The 16,494-nt window shown below is 43.1% G+C and overlaps 2 protein-coding genes across 7 annotated transcripts in view; one reads left to right on the forward strand and one right to left on the reverse strand.

The window, feature by feature from the left end:
- The window catches only part of LOC119699754 (SLX4 interacting protein), an 83,279-nt gene that overhangs the window by 61,137 nt on the left and 5,648 nt on the right, over positions 1-16,494 (forward strand). For 4 of the 6 annotated variants that reach the window (XM_038133682.1, XM_038133681.1, XM_038133683.1 and 1 more), the window contains 3 exons: positions 4,039-4,145; positions 5,628-8,468; positions 10,536-10,689. In XM_038133682.1, the coding sequence (XP_037989610.1) occupies positions 4,039-4,145; positions 5,628-6,462 (942 nt within the window). In that variant the 3' untranslated portion in view covers positions 6,463-8,468; positions 10,536-10,689. Of the gene's footprint in view, positions 1-4,038; positions 4,146-5,627; positions 8,469-10,535; positions 10,690-11,959; positions 13,668-16,494 lie in introns of those variants that run through there. The other 2 variants (XM_038133678.1, XM_038133680.1) reach the window with 2 other exon arrangements.
- The window catches only part of JAG1 (jagged canonical Notch ligand 1), a 36,088-nt gene continuing 33,393 nt past the window's right edge, over positions 13,800-16,494 (reverse strand). Inside the window, exon 26 of the mRNA XM_038133668.1 lies at positions 13,800-16,468. Coding sequence (XP_037989596.1) covers positions 16,011-16,468 — 458 coding nt within the window. The 3' untranslated portion in view covers positions 13,800-16,010. The remainder of the gene's footprint in view (positions 16,469-16,494) is intronic.

Consider the following 16,494-nt stretch of genomic DNA (forward strand, 5'->3'; position numbering starts at 1 on the left):
TTTTTTATCAGTTAGATTGTGATGTCTGATTCATCCTTCCCTCAGAAGCCTCCTCACTTGCTTTAAGGAGCCCTTTTTGTTTATCAGATTGGAAGGAGTCCTGCCTGACCTCTCTGATCTGCCTGTCATCTGTCAGGACACCTCTGAAACCTAGAGGTTATCTTTGATGGTTGAGCTCGTGATACAGCTCAGAATGGCACTGAGAGAAATCATCCAATTGCAAGCTTACACAAAGCTCCCCTCAAGAAGTGTTTCTGTCTTATTCATTTCACTAATTTTAGTTTTATTGTATGGACCTGGGATAATACGTTACTTCATAGCTTTGCCTGTTTTATTATCATTATAGTCCCCTCCCATTTGCCACCATGATATAAAATTGATTTCTTGAACCCGCTGATGTAGTCTATTAAGTGTTTTTGATGAGCCACATTGATAAATGCATTTTAAAAACTGTGTTTTGTATTATTGGGTTGGGAACCAGACATGAAATTTAATTATCTCTTAGTCCTACTTTATTGGCCCCTGAGCCTGTGGCACTGAGAAGAGCGAGAGTCACCTAGCAAGCATGACACCAGAGAGGCAGGAAAGGGGGGCAGCAGTGTTCACTTTGAAGATTTTCTTTCAACCCAGTATTAGACTGGAAGAAAAAAAAAAGAAGAGTATTTGTAATTGTCATGCTGGAAAGGCCAAAGCTTTCACTCTGCTTCAGGGTAATGAGTTCCTCTTTAGGATAAGGGTTCCTCACAAGTGCCCATCCAGGGGTAGTTCTTTAACAGATATTTAGTGCTGTACTGCTGAATTCAGCTGTCCTGGAGAGAGATGGAGACAGCAATGAATGCCACTGTTACAGTTCTGAGGGTGTCTTTTTCAGCTTGAGTGTGTAGTAAGTGGAGTAAGATAGCCAAAAAAAAAGAAAAAAAAAAGGAAAATCTTCAATTTGATAAACCTTACAGGAAGTATGTTCCGTGCCTAGCAGGGTGCCTGATAGTTCTCTGTAAGATAGAGATTTTTCTTGCCCCAAACATCTCTTAGGATAAGTATTAAGGACCTTGAAGTCAGTTTTGGTGAGGCCAGTGTCATGAGCAGGTAGGCTGGTAAGACTTTGCAAGCTTCACTTCTGCAGGCCTTTTTCTGCAGTTCTAGTGACAAAGAGGACTGAGCTTACCCTGGGATTTTAAGAGCACATATTTCTAATAGAACTTGGCAGTTCAAGGGCTAGAGAAGCATTTTAATCTTTTGTGCCCACCCAGTCTCTATACAAATGTAAATATGTCTGTCTTTAACAATTTGCCAAGAAATGTGGTTTTAATTTGTTAGCAGCAATCCCACTCCCTGCAGCTCTTTCAGAGTCGAGTCGCAAGTCTGGCGGTGCTTTGACGTTTTTCTCTGTCATGGTGTCATTGTTTATATGATGTCTGCTTCTGCTGTCCTCCCTTTTATGCCTGGAATATTTTTCTTTAATTATTTCACTGCCTAAAAGGAATCTGGGATTACTAGACAGGATGAGAGCAGATTAGCTTTTTTTCTTTCTTTAGCAAGTCCTGAAGTTCCCATAGGAAATAAATAGTATTCCCAAAACAGACTGTGTGTTTTATTTTTTTTTTAATTAACTAAAATTATTAAGTCCAATAAAGAAAATAAAGGAAGTATCGCCAATAATGGCTGTGTGTCTTAGTAGTATATGGAGTGCCTACTGTTGTTATTTATGACTCTCTCTGCCTTCTATTGTGGACTTATTCCAGCCTTAGGGAGTTTACATCACTACTAATAGCAAAAGGCTCTCTGGTTCCCACAGAGTCTTTCAGAGCCTGACTCATATGCCTTATGTTAATTGTTCAGCTCTCAAAATACAGCACTTACAGGGTGTGGTTCCAAGGGGAAAATCTACTGTACTTAGAGGGCATGTTCAGAAGTGCTTCACGTATAAATCATTTTGATTTTTACTTTTTTGATGCCTTAACCCTTTCTGTCACTGCTTTGTGTGATAAGCTATTTGAAAGCAAAACAAAAGGTCGATGACAGCGCAGCGAGGGAACGTGTTAGCCCTGCAACTTGGGGCCATTAGCCGCAGCCTGACTCAACTCTCAAGTGCTGTGGTTTTGTCATCCCGGCCTCTCTGCAGGGTCTGCTCCTCTCAGCCTGGCATGACCGTCCCAGTCCTGCAGGGTTCGGAGTCAGAGGCAAACCAGAGCTGGGGCTTATTCCTTCTCTGCAGTAGGGAGTCCGTGGGGACAGGAGCTATCCCCAGTCCTCCCCTGGCTTTGGTACCAAGGGCTCCTTTCCATGCATTGCTTACCACGGTGGCAAGAGTGGCCTGAGAGCGCTGCTGCTCCTGGCCTGCTCAGCGCTGGGGGCTGAAGGAGATTTAACAGAATTAACCTTGCCCGTTCCCACCCAGCAGGAGCCCGCATGGCTCTCTGGCCAAGTACGAGTGCTCTCCAGCTGCTTTGATGCAGGGTGATTGTGCAACACCCTTCAGCCTCCAAGCTGTGTGGCTGTTACTGGAAATCAAAATCGTTTCTACACACTTTGCAGTCTCTGCCTTCTCTTAAAATTAGCATAGGGCTGGAGTATCTTAATGGTATTTCTTTCTTTAATTGCTTACAAAGTATGAAAATATATTTAGTCAAATTAGGGGAATCTACCTCCAGCGAGAATAGAAGCAGCAATTAATCCCTCAGATTAAACTAGTTAAGCTTGATTTCTGAGGCTGGGATCACATTGCATGTGTGCTCCGTGTGTTTTCTGCCTGCTGTAAACACGCTCATTGCACCACGAGTGGACAGAACTTCATGCATGGCTCAATGTGCACATTTGTGTAACTTGTCTCTGAAAGGAAGGCTCAGAACAGCTGTAGCTTTTGTAAGTGCCAAAATGGCTTTACTTCTTTGCCTGACTGCCCTCCATCTGCTTGCAAAATAGGAAGCTGTTTTCACTGGCTATTTCTTCTGGAAAGAGCATGGAGGTTCCCCCCGTCCTGTCCTCTAAAACAGAAATAAAAATGGGCAGGGCTAATCTCCCCTCAGTGACAGGTTCTCGAGGGGTGTTCCAGGCAGGAGTCATGTACAGGCTGTGGCCTTGTGCCTCTGCTGGCTGTCTCTGTGTCCCTCAGTTCTTCCACACCCCCTGGTTCCCGTGTCTCACCAAGGAATGGGCTGGAGCTCCCCTGCCTTTGGGGAGCCCTGTCAAAGGCTGCATCGCGGAGGCTGAGGGAGAAAAGTGTTTTCAAAGACAAGGAGATGCACAAAGCCCCTTCTCCCCTTGACTTCACCATTTTTTTTCCCTCTCCTCCGTAGCCTCAGAGATAATACTTTTGTGGAGTGTGTGGTAGTTAATCAGCAAACAGCCCTTCTCTGATTGAGATTGTTTCATCATGAAGTGCTCTCAGCTTGAAGAAAAAGAGCATTTTCCTTCCCTCCTGCTCGCCCCAACCTCGTATTATATAAAAGGATGGTGCTGCTGTTAGCTGAGACCAGAAAGAATTCCCCTGGTGTCCTGTAGTAGCCAACCACTACAAGCTGCGAGCGTTTCAATGTTAGAATTAAAAGTTTTAACCCTTGCCTTGTTCAGTGAGCAAATAACGCTGTGTATGGGTTTTTGTAAGTATGGAAAATTATGGGAATTCCTCTGAGAATAAGTGTAGAGACCACTGCGCCAGTCAGTCTCTTCAGAAAAAAACTGACAAGCGTGCTCCTGTCTGCAAGAGAGATTCCTGGCATTTGTCACAGTTTGAGCCACAAAGATGTCAAATATTTGCCAGCAGTTTCCTCAGATGGTTTGGAAAGCTACATCCTTTACATTGCAGTCTTGTTTGTTTGCGGTGTATTTAGCATATGAAATATGTTGCTTGGGAGTCAAGGGGAGGGAACTGACTAGACTCCCAAATATTAAAAGATTAAAAATAATTGTTTCTTTTAGACTGCTCAGATCAAAATAATAAAGAACAGCTGTAAATCTTAGTATTAGAAATGGAGCTTTCTGTTGAATAATCATAGTTTGATGTGTCATGCTTTAAACCTGTATTTTCTTTTGGAGCAGAAAGAAGAACTTTCTGGGACGTCTGAATATTTTACTGAAGCTGCTGAGAACAAGGAGCCTAAGATTAGTCTGAGTGAACAAATAAAGCAAGACATCCTGAGAAAAATGTATGCCACTATTCTTTATAAGATTTTGAATTTATAATTGGTAAAATTTGGTTCGATAGAATCTAGCTTATGGAATAAAATTTTAAATAATATAAAATTTAAAATAATATAAACTACTTTACAAAAGATTGTTTAAAATTACTGAAGGATTACTTCTGTAGTGTGGAAAGCACATAAAATGATTGGTTTTTTTTACAGCATGGAGAAAGCTATTACAACCCACACAGATGTCACACATAGCACTAGGCAGAGTCAAAACAGGCTGTTTTTCCTTGAATGAAGCTCTGAGCCAAAATAAATAAGTGATGCTTGAATTGGTTGAAAAACATTTCACAGGTATTTTTTGTTGCTCATTTTGAGACTCTGGATCAATAGTCACAATTAAAGAGTATCCCTGGTGGAGTGGATCGGGAGGATGAGCTGATCAGCTGAACTTGTCACTGCTCCATGTGGTACCAGGACTCCATCCCAACTTGTGGGAGATGCCAGCAGCCCCAAATCACCTGTGAAATCAGGGATTTGCTGTGAGCCCTGGCAACTTTTCTTTTTAGCACTGTTGTCTCATCTGCGTTGTCTTTAGCAGTGAGATTAGCTTTGGAGGTATGCCAGCTCCACCTGTTTCGGATGAGCCCTCTTTGAGAGGAGTTAGATGCGCTGTCCTGGGAACTGCTGGGCAGCAAAACGTGGTCTCATCTTGGGGCCATCTCTAGCAACGTGTTTAGACTCCAAATGCAGCTTCAGGACTCGGCATAAAGTTCATCTTATGGGCTGTGTGAAATCCAGAGCCATAGGTAACGCGCTGCTGAGGAGTGTTTATGTACTGACACTCTGTCAGGTCCCTTGTGATCCCATTTTCCTGTGTAATTCCTTTCAGAATATCATCTACTTGTATTACCTAAGTCCTTGCCAGATGAATGGGCTTGATACTAGATGAGTAGTGGTTAACTTTAAAGCAGTGCTTTGAAATGTCCTGGGAAAAATTCCAGAGGAACATTCTAAAATAGAGATTAGGAGCTCTCACACAGAGGCACACTCACTGCCTCTCCCGCCTGCCCCCTCTGTCCTGTAGATATGCATTATGCATGTGGATATATGGGAATGGTTTGCAATCATTTAGGCACTTAGGAAATGCTATTTTATCTAGCCAGTTCAGAAAGGAATTCAATATACTTCTGCTCTGTTGACCTTTAACATCTGTAATGAATCCAGTTCTGCCTCTTGGAAAAGAGTGTGAACTCGCTCCTTCATGGCTTAGTCATTAATAAATAGGGCTCTCCCCTAGCACAGTGGAAAATCAGATGGATAACGCTTGATATTATCCACACTAGACAAACACTGCTGCTTGTCAAGATGATAGTCGGGGATTTTTTCCATGTTCAGAAAGAGGGTGGCCCAAGTGGTGTTTCAGAGTTGGAAAAACAGTAAATGGAGTCAGTGAAGGTACTTTTTTAATTTAAAAAACAAAATTCCTTTTTATTGCAGTGTGAAGAGGACAAAACCAAGGAGAAGTAGTGCAAGCAAACCTCAAATCAGCAAGGACTCCAAGAAAGCGTATCCTGGCTGGGCAGACTCGCAGACAGAGAACAGAAAGAGCGACTGTGAGACTGCTCCCAGTGCTCGGTCTGCTGTGAGACGCAGGAGCCCAGGCCTGCTGAAGGACTGCACAAACACAGCTGAGAGCAGCTTGGGCCTTCCTGTGCTAGAGCAGAGAAGGGATGTTCATCAGAGACAGCCCGAAAAGGTTCACAGCCAGCGCAAAGCTCACTCTCTGGAGCGGTCAGAGGCGAGTCTGCTCAGTGAGAGCCCTCCTTGCAGCTCTGAGTCAGCGCTGCCAGCTCCTGAGCAAAGTCAGAGAGGGACCGGAGCACGGGCTCAGCTCGAGACCTGTGGTTCACAGGAAGAGTTGGAGCATTTCACCAAAGTGTCCTCTGAAGGGACTCCTTTAATGTCTGTCAGTACAGAAGTGAGTGAGTGTGATGATTATTGTTTGGGTCCATTCCTGGAGGAGAAGACACCTCTTAACTCCAGGTTGTTTTCAAAGCAAGATGTGACAGAGACTGTGGCTGACAAGAAGTCGTTGACTTTGAGAAAAAACCCCTCCTGGTCTCTTTTTGTGGGCAGCAGTGGAGTGCAGACAAGCCAAAATGAGCTAAGCACAGCCCCTGAAGAGCTGCCTGCAGAGCCAACATCATGTCTAGAGCTGCACACCGTGTCTTCAGAGAAGCTTTCCCAAAAAAGAAAAAAAGAAGTGGAAAGTGGTCTCGGGAAGTTAAAACTGCGAAGGCTTAAGAAGTCAAAATCTGAAATACTGCCTTGATAGCATGGGTGGTCAGCCGAGGTTGTGCCTAAGCAGAGAGCAGGAAGCAATTCAAAATTATGGAAAACAATAAAAATACAAAATCAAAATTAGAGAACACATTAAGAAAATTTAGTTAACCAAGGATCTTAGTCATTTGGCACTGTAATAAAGGTAATCCTTTTAAGTCTTTAGGAATTAGTCATGATTATTGCACAAGTCAGCATCATATTTATAGAAAGAAAAATCTCTTATAAAATATTTACTAAGCAAAATTTTAGATTTATACATCTTCAGTGCTATTAACAAGTCATATCAGCTGCTGACAGCAAAAGTTAAAAGTCCTTGTGTGATCTGTTAGCAGCTGCAGTTACTTGGTATCTTGCTTGTTTCTGAGCATGTAGTTTATTTTGGTTAAAAATTAACCCTTTCTCTATATTAGAAAGTTCGTGGTTTACTCACATGATCTTTACAGCAGTAAAACAAATTAAGTTTATTTCAAATAACTCTTTAACCAGGATTAATAGCTGATGATTTGAGGCCCACTTTTTCAGAGAAGTTTCAAAATAACTATAGTTTCTGCTTGTGTAGTTTTGATATGAACATTTAGTTCTAGCCCATGTTGTGGATACAAGTCATGCATTCAGTCTTGGGGAAAGAATGAAGATTTCTTTTATATATTTAGATTTATATATTTGCACCTGGATTGCAAACATTGTTCTTGGGTGAAGTTCCTCTATAAACATGTCTACGCATCTTCATGGATACATGTTTCAAAATCAGGCCTTGCTTGTGTGCAAGGGCAACATGCTGGTTTTCATGTGGAAGTAATACCAGAGTTAAATCACATTTTAAGATAAATTTTAATTTCACAGTGCTTGTTCGTACTGCTTCTTAAATTTAAATGCTAATGAGCTAAGGAAATGTACCTTTTTTATTTCATGCTTATCTTTTTTAAATGTGTAGAATAAATGTATAAGCTGTTTCCTTTCATCATTCTCAAGCTCAGTGTGACCGCAGCCTCTGAGGCAGCAGTGCCCTGGCAGCAGGAGAGCCAGCCATGTCCTTGGCATGCAGCAGGCCCCGGAGGGGACTGTCCCACTCTGCTCTGGCCCCAAGGGCTGGGGACGGCTGTGGGCACTGGAATGTACAGAAGATACAAATGTGTTTGAGAACATCCAGAGGAGAGCGCGAGGATGGTGAAGGCCTTGAGGGGAAGCCCTGTGAGGAGCAGCGCTGGGTCTGTTCAGCCTGGAGAAGAGGAGACTGAGGGGAGACCTGATTGCAGCTACAGCTTCCTGGTGGGGGGAACAGGAGGGACAGGCACTGGTCTCTTCTGTGTGGTGACAGTGACAGCACCTGAGGGAATGGCCTGAAGTTGTGTCAGGGCAGGTTTAGCTTGGATATCAGGAAGAGGTTTTCCACCCAGAACCTGGCTGGGCACTGAGCAGGCTCCCCAGAGAAGTGGTCACTGCACCAAGCCTGGCAGAGCTCAGGAAGCATTTGAGCAACGCTCCCATGCACAGGTGGGATTGTTGGGGTGTCCTGTGCAGGGCCAGGAGCTGGACTTTGGTGATCCTTGGGAGGCCCTTCCAGCTCAGCATATTCTGTGCTCTGTGATTTTGAGTGAAGTAATTTAGAAAAATCTCAGTGACATTTACTTACGACTGTGGATCTCCTCATTGAGGTTAAGGAGGTGATTCACATCCAGGAGCATTAGAGTTGGTGGTGTCACCCAGGTCTTGATGAGAGTTAGCTGCTCTGCAGCTGACAGCAGGACACTGCTGATTGTACAGCTTCCTCCTGCTGGAAGTGATTTCTGCTCTCTTGCTGCAAATGAAGAAGATTCTGCATGTGTCTGGAGGACATGTTCTCTTTTTTCTTTCAGCTCTTTGGGTGATGTTTCTCAGTGCTTTGCAGTCAGGTTGCAAATCCTTACCCAGCTCCAGGCTCTGCTAAAAGGTCTTTCCCAGTACCAGCAAAACCAAGGCTGCAAAGAACCTGGTTTGGAGGACGAAGAGCCTGAGGTATGTTTGCTGTTGTCTTTCTTATGCACTGGAGATACTGGGCCAGGAAGGGAGTAAAAAGCACCTTTTTTGATGGACTTGAAAGAGGTATAGGGATATTTAATTAAGCATTTATCAGAAAAATGAGAGTAGTTAGAATAATTTGATACTTTATATTAAAGTCTTAGCATAGATAATTCAAGTATCAGAAACCAGAGGGCAACCACATATAGTTTTTATCACACCAGTTTTTATCACCACTGTTATTATGTGTATCTATATATATATATATGTATATGTGTATATATGTATTAACCTTATAATTACCATTTAGTTTTAATCTTGACTGAATAACATACCTGCCTGCACCCTTTCAAATGAAGGTCATACATTTAGAGGGGGCTTAGGTAGGTTAAACCATTGTCTGTGTGGGTAAGAACACTTGATTTTTTCCTTTAGGATATTTTGTTATGTTAGTTAAAATGCTGGTTTTATCTCTTCTCTGGTGCCTGGGAACATCTCCCTTTCAAAGCAGTGGTCATGCAACAGTGAGAGATGTAAGGTGATTGGGGGTGCTAGAGGCTGGAGAGTCAGAACAAAGCTGGGCTTTCTCACAAGTCCACAGTGGCATCATTCCTTTTGTCCTTACTGTCTTGATAAGTTTCAGGCTCTTTGGAGCTGTGTATTTCTGAGCTTCGTTGTTATCAAAAGTTGGGTCTTGGATCCTCTCGGAAATGCAGCTGTGTAGGGAAAAGGCTTTGAATTCACAGCCATTTCTGGAGTTTGGAGGGTGTTCCTGCTCAAACCTCTGCTTTCTTTTGTCTGTGCAGCAGGACTTTTATACCAGCTTCTTTTGCAAACCTAGTGGTGCCTTGGGGGTGCTGGGACACCCAGGCCGTGTCCATGTCTCTCTCCTCTCTCTGCTTCAAGCCCAGGGTCACCTTCTCAGACTTTGCTTTTTTCTTTATCACCCATCCACCTGCACCCAGAGGACTGGCACAGGTGTGGTCTGACCTGCTCTAGAACCACAAAACTGATTTCCTAAATCAGGTGTAGAGGGGAAAAAGGGAACTGGAAACCGAGCTGGAGTAAAATTAGCAGTTTGCAGGTCTTGGCTTTCTTTTTACCTAATTGCTTCTGAGCAGCACTAGCATACCTTTCTGTAGAAGTAAGGAATACTTGCAATCTGTTCTCTTCTGAAGCTGCCATTGAAGCACAGAAACAGTACCTTTGGTTTGTTTTTTATCCTAAACCAGCCAGCTTTGGTGGGTTATTATTTTTAATGAATCATCTGCTTCATTTGGTCTGTGTTTTTGCTGATAATGAAATAGTTGTTTCCTAGTGAAACCCTTTCTAATGTGTGCAGATGATCGTTTCCATTATTCTTTACATCAAAGCAGTTAAAAATATTTGTTTAGTGGACTTCTATGGTTAAACACATATCAAAAGCTAGACCAGTCTTTTACATAATCATTTATAAAGAGGAAGCAGCTCATGTGAATTCTCCCTTGCCCAGTGTTGGTTGGTAGGAAGGTTTTAAGCATCCCAAGGTTTTGTGGGTACTAAGCTTTGTGCTGGTTCTGGCGTTTCCTGCCAGGTAAGCACCCAGACCTCCCTTCCTACAGAAGGTTTTGACCAAGTGAGGTGTTAAGTAGCTTCTGAAGGCATTTCTTTGGTCAGTGTGAACTTCCTTCCCTCTCACTGCTCTGCATGTGGATTGCATTGGATGAATTGTAATTGGCATTTACATCATCATCTCATTGGCTATTGACTAGAAAATTGTTCCTTCCTAAAGAAAAAAAAAAAATGGAGCAAATATTTTTCTGTTTGCAGCTGGAATAATAAAGATGTGAAGTATAGACTCTCCCAGATTGCATGCTATGAGTAGTTATCTCCTTGGCTTTATCAGTACCCAGGGAAAGGTTCTCTATTCAAACAGGCTGCAGCAAACAGAGGCAATAAGCCTGAGCCTTTTTGCCAGCAGTGGGAAGTGTGGGTTGGCCTCAGAAATTAGCTTTAATAAAAGGCACTCCTCACTTCTTTGCTTTGTGCTTTTTTCTCCTTTAATAAACATCAACTCGCTGGCAGTAACCCGGGTGAAGGAGAAGATGTGGGCTGAGGGAACGGCCGCGCACGGAGCCTTTCATCAGAGGATATCAAAGCACTCCAGCTGAACCTGGAGGGAGCTGGAAGTGCTCATTCTGACAGCTGGGGCAGCACTGAGGGAAGAGCTGCTTCCAAGGTATAGCAAACTGGTTAAGGTGCAGCAAATTCTTTCATCAACTCACACGAGTCCTTTCGTCCACCTGTCTCCCCAGATAATTAAAATTGAGCCTGGTAGTGCATGACCTCGTCCTTTCCAAGGTGGCAGTTAGGTGACATTTTTAGGTAGGGACTTTTTGGTTGTTTGGTGTTGCCTTATGCTGGGAAATCCTAATAGCTGTGGAAGTGATGGAGTGTCACAAGGCATTTCAGCTGTAACCTGGAATTTTTTCAGGAAATTAGCCACAACTGTCCTACCTTCTTTACATACTTAAATTATTCCAGAGCTGGGAATCTGTTCCCGTGAGAGCTGACAGAGTACCTTTTGTAAAGGCCAGTTTCAGTGATTTGCTCCCATTCTGTCAAAGTTAAATCTTTTAGCACAGCAGTAGGAATTGGTACTCTAGCTCCATAACTGCCTTACTTGCTGGCATAATAATTATCTTTTTTATTTATGCATCAGATCTTTAAAGAAAAGTGTCTTGAGCTCTAATTCTAGAGCTGGGCATGCCCCTTTTTAATATTAACATGATCTCATAGTGCTAGAATGAAAGGAATAGATTTATTTCTCCACCCTGTAGGGAAACTGGTTGAAGCAATTTGCACATCACAGAAGGCGCTCGCTGGCAGATCTGGGCTGGGACTCCAGTCTGACGCCGTCTGATCCCGCGTGGCTCTGCTGCTGCCCGGTGCCAGGGAAGCGCTGCTGAACCATCCACAGCCTGCACCCCTCTCCTCCTCCGCCGCCCCAGAAACTGCACTTCAGCTTGCACAGCTTTTTCACCGGGTTTTCCCTCTGCTGGGAGAAATCACTGACCTTGGCAAGCAAGCTCAGTGGGCACTGGCGAACAGTAACCACCATGGCCACTGCTGTCAATGCTGAAAAAAGAGGAAGCCAAAAAATTCTTAAATATACTCCAATATTCTTGCTTCCCTTAGAAGGGGCTGGGGAGGTTACGCAATCACTTCCATCTTCTGGGGAGGAAAAGGCTGAATTTGGTACTTCCCTTGTCAGAACTTCTCATCTTGGCAGGCACTCCTAAACACCATGAAGGCTCTGCCTTGTGACTCCGCAGATGGCAGGGCAGCACCCTGGGCCTGAGATAGCTGGGAGGCAGGGCTGGATCCAGCCCGAGGGCTGGCAGATAAGGAGCAGAAGCAGGCAGTCTTCAAGGAGCAGCAGGGAGCATAACCCTGAACATTTCAGCTTGGCAGGGAGCTGATTAATAACATTAACTCTTGCTGTGCAGGTGTCAGCTGGTGTGAGAACAGGAGGTGTGTCTGTGCAAGGAAAATGGTTTCACCAGGGCACGGCTGGAGATGCAGTCCCACCTTTGGGCCCCGGCCTGGGTCACGTTCCCCTGGCCTGAGGGGCTCCAGCTGCCCTTGGCTCCTGCCAGCACTGCAGAGCGAGCCATTCCCGAGACTGGCATTCCCGGTGACATGAATGTATTGGTGTGAGGGCTGATGTAACTGCACCATCAGCACCTTTCCCAGGTACCTCTACGTAAGATGGGCCCTTTCCATGCGGAGGTGCAGGGCTTTGATGTGGCCGTGTTCAGCCAGGCTGAACCAAACCCTGATGCAGCAGGTTCAATTAGCTGTAGGTAGAGCAAAGCTCAGAGTGCTAAGGAGAGCATTTCATTTCATTTCATTTCATTTCATTTCATTTCATTTCATTTCATTTCATTTCATTTCATTTCAATTCAATTCAATTCAACTTCATTTCTTGCATGCTTAAATGGCAGCTCAGGAAGCACACACTTTTCAGTGCTTAGATGAAGAAGGTTCCAAAGAACAAACTTACACTAGCAGTGGGAAACTTCTCCTGACTAAACAGAATATATTTTCCCTGAGTAGAAGTGTTAACTGGCAAAGTATGATTTCCACAAGAATAAATGTGCCTTGGTATTCTAAGAGGGAAGCCCTAAAGTTCACGTTTCTATTTATTTTCATGGCAACGGAAACCACTTCATGGACCAGCCCCCAGCTTGGTAGTGCATCTGGGCTTTGGGGGACTGTTCTTGTGCTACAGGCACCAGTGTAGGTTTTGGAGTTACCACTGAGATAGGAGGATTAATTAAAAATACCATTATGGCAATGGTGTAGAATTTTCTGACTGCCCCCTGTACAACTTGCATGATTCTAATTTTCTAACACCGTGGGATAGTGACAAAGTGAGGAAAACCCACGGAGAGAAGCAGGGTGTGTGTGGAGGAGCTCTGCAGTAGCAAAACCTCTGCATGGAGCACAGGAAAGGCTGGAAGTTAATGAATGAACCCTGAGCTCAGGGCTTTGACATGTTTTGAAGCTTGAGGAACCCAGGTTTTGCTTTCACTGAGTCTTCAGAGACCTAAACAGCTTTGTCACTACATGTACACATTGTTAAATGATTAAGTCTGTAAATAGAAATGGCCTCAGTAGGTTTTCTAGAAGCCTGACAACTATATGTTCTCAGAAATAGCAAATGCCCTATTTTATTTATTTTTTTGGTTAATAGAAGGCAGACTCCTACAATTCCCCACAAATTCAGGTATGTTTAAGCCCTTTGGAAGTGGGGCTCATGTTTCTGTATCCTTGAATTTGAGACCCATGTGAACAGCAGACAGTGGGAAGATGGTTAATTCAACATTAAAAGTACAGGAAAGCAGTCAGGGAATAGCCCATCTTTGCCCTTTGGAGGCAGGTGGAAGATTCCATTATCTTTAAGCAGTTTTTTTGGACACGACGTGTTTGCTTTATTGCAGATTTAGAAGTCAGGGAACAAAGGGAAATAAATACTCGTGGGATTTGTTTGATGAGGAATTATTGAAGTGGTCAGCTGAAGCTAATGGTGTTGACTTCTCCTTCAGGAGGCAGTAAATTAAACAGGCTCCAGCACCTGCCCTGTGTGGTGAGTGTGAAGAGTAAAAGCAGCACCCAGCCAAAGTACAGTAGCCACAATGGAAATCTTCTAAAGTGAGTGCAAAATAAAAAGTAACACTAAGTAGATTTTATCAATTTTTTTTTTTGACAGCTGTAAAAAAAGTACAGAAGTATTTCTCACTCTCAGGTTTTGTTAGCGTTCAGTGTATTCATATCGCAGCAATCTGTATATAAAATACCTGTTTATTATTACAAACAAATACAGATGCAAAGGCCTAGCCTTGCAGCAGGTTGGTTTAACTATTTTTCAGTGAACTTGTTACACAGTTAATTGTTCCTTCAGCTTCGCAGCAGCCCCGTAGCAGAACAGTTTTGCAGCTTCATCAGAACATGGTAAAACCAGAGCAGACCCTGAGCCAGCCAGCCCCTGCCCATAGGTGGGAGGGGCAGCGTTAGTTCAGCATTCAAAGCCGTCGTGTTGAATACTTTCAGAGTTGGTTTTATGCTTTACAAAGCGCTTTTTGCCCATTAGAAATCAGCATCATCTATGGATCCCTTCCCATCCAGGTCAGCACTTTGGATCTTGCCTAGCTACTTAGATTTGGTTCCTATCTGGGGGCAGCTCATTGGCCCGTGCAGGGTAAACTCGTTGCACAGGTGCAGCCACACAACCCTCTCTCAGAACACCGAGGGACTTTGGCCAAGAGGCAGTGAGAACAAGGGACACGCTGCTTTCAAACCTCCCCAGTGCCACCGGGAGCCAGAGGGGAACGTGTAATCATCTAACAAAAAACTGCCTCCACCAAAGGCAGGGGCAGGTCCTGGAAACCTCCAGCAGCACCTGCCCCTGCTTTTGCACAACTGTCTGGCCGGGAGCACCTCCGAGCTCAATAATCTCCACGCTCTTTTATGTTTTCATACAAAAAATTTAATAAATATTACTTTTCAAGATTTATTGCCAGGAACAACACATCAAAGATGCATTTTCATATAACACTAATATCACAATACAAGGTATCTTCATGATCTCAATGGTTAACCACTGAGATGACTATGTTTATAAGCCTTTTGATCTTAAACATCGTAATAGCACTTTGATTTCCTCACTTGTTAAGGCGGGCAGTGTAATCTATGGCAAACCTACACAGTGATCTTACTGGACATTCTACTGTTCAAGTATTCAACAACTAGCTTATTAGAATACTCCCTAAATGCAGTAGATTACAAAAAAAGTCAAATCTACAAGTGGTTCAGTATTACATATTCATGGTGAGAAAAAAATAATTAGAATTTACAAAATAAGATTGCTGTGTTTCCAACTTCACACGCTAATTTGATATTTTTAATTACATGCAACCACTCACATTTCATCTACATAAAGTAATAGCTCAGTTTTGTTCCCTTAAACTGCTTCTTAGCAGATTATCTGCCTGTCACTCGGTTTTCAAGTCTAAAGCAGCAAAAAAAAAATTTCTAGTCTAATTCTCTAAACTGCCTCAGTCAGTACTTACAAATAGTCTTAAAGTGATACTATGGAAGGTGTTTCAAACGTTTGACATTGTACAAAAACCAGCATCAAGGAATGAAAGCCCATCCTATTAAAAATAAACTATTTTAGAACACCTTAGTTTTGGCATATAGGCAACATGTAACAGGAAAATAAATTCAAAATAGAGAAGCCACGAGCTTACAATGCTATCAAAAACCTTCAACTCTAAACACATACATATAAATAAAAAGGAATGATATTTTAAGGCTCTTGATTATTAAGTTAATAAATCAAATATACACAGTGATTAATAAAAAAAGAATTATTTACATATCTATACAAACTTCTATTTTTGACACATTTTCCTCTTTAAATTCTTCATTTACCAGCAACTGCTGACAAGTTCCCCCCACCCGCCCCCAACAAAAATACAATAAAAAAATAAATAATAAACTTATTTTTGATAGTTGCTGTGGTTCCGAGCTGCAAAGGCACTTTCAAATACAGAACTAGTTGTACGTCACCATAAAACCAATATACAAAAAACTCAAATTCAATAAATATAAATAAAATGTATTATTCTAAAGAAACTGTATAAATCGGAACATCTGGCAGAAAAAAAAAAAAAAGAACACTAAGGAAGAGTAGTAAGGCTATGTAATACCTTCTGGAACGTTTCCGTGATGGATCAGCTGCAGCTGAATTTACAGGAGGGCACTTTTGACTAGTTTTGCATAGATGTGAAATGCAGCACTTGGTATTCCAGCCAACCACAGCAACTATCATTGCCAGTGTAAGCCAGCTTGTCCAAACTTAAATTAACACAGGGATTCTAAGTAAATAATAGCCTTAGACTCAAATATTACACAACAGTTGAAGAACTACAAGCTCTTGAGTGCCTTTATAACGATACTCAAAGGCCCTGCATGGCAGCACCCCACCGTCTGCTATACGATGTACTCCATCCGATTTAGGCTTTGTGCACTTTCCAAGTCTCTGTTGTCCTGTTTATTTGTCCAGTTTGGGTGTTTTGTAGGGGTGCTGTTGGGGGGCTTTTCATCTCTGTCTACCAAAGTGTAGGCTGGCTGCTTGGCAAATCGGGCCTTCTGCTGGTGCTTGTCCATGTCATCCTCCTCCACCTCGGAGTTGTGTGTCCTTATTTTGGCTATTTTAGAGTTTTTGTTTTCGTAGTCTTTAATGGGGACAGTGTTTGCTCCGTGTTTCTCGATGGGGTTTTTGATCTGGTTCAGCTGCTCCCTGACATTGTTGGTGGTGTTGTCGTCAGAGGCCGTGTGGGTGTGGCTGCTCTGCTTTCGGCGCTTTCGGATGCACCAGTAAAACACGGTGACCAGGCAACAGATCCAGGCTACTGTCAGCACCGAGCTCAGCAAGGGCACCAGGAAATCTGGAAGAGACAGGAGACAGTTAGTC

Source organism: Motacilla alba, chromosome 3 (genome assembly GCF_015832195.1).
Source record: "Motacilla alba alba isolate MOTALB_02 chromosome 3, Motacilla_alba_V1.0_pri, whole genome shotgun sequence".
Taxonomy (NCBI): domain Eukaryota; kingdom Metazoa; phylum Chordata; class Aves; order Passeriformes; family Motacillidae; genus Motacilla; species Motacilla alba.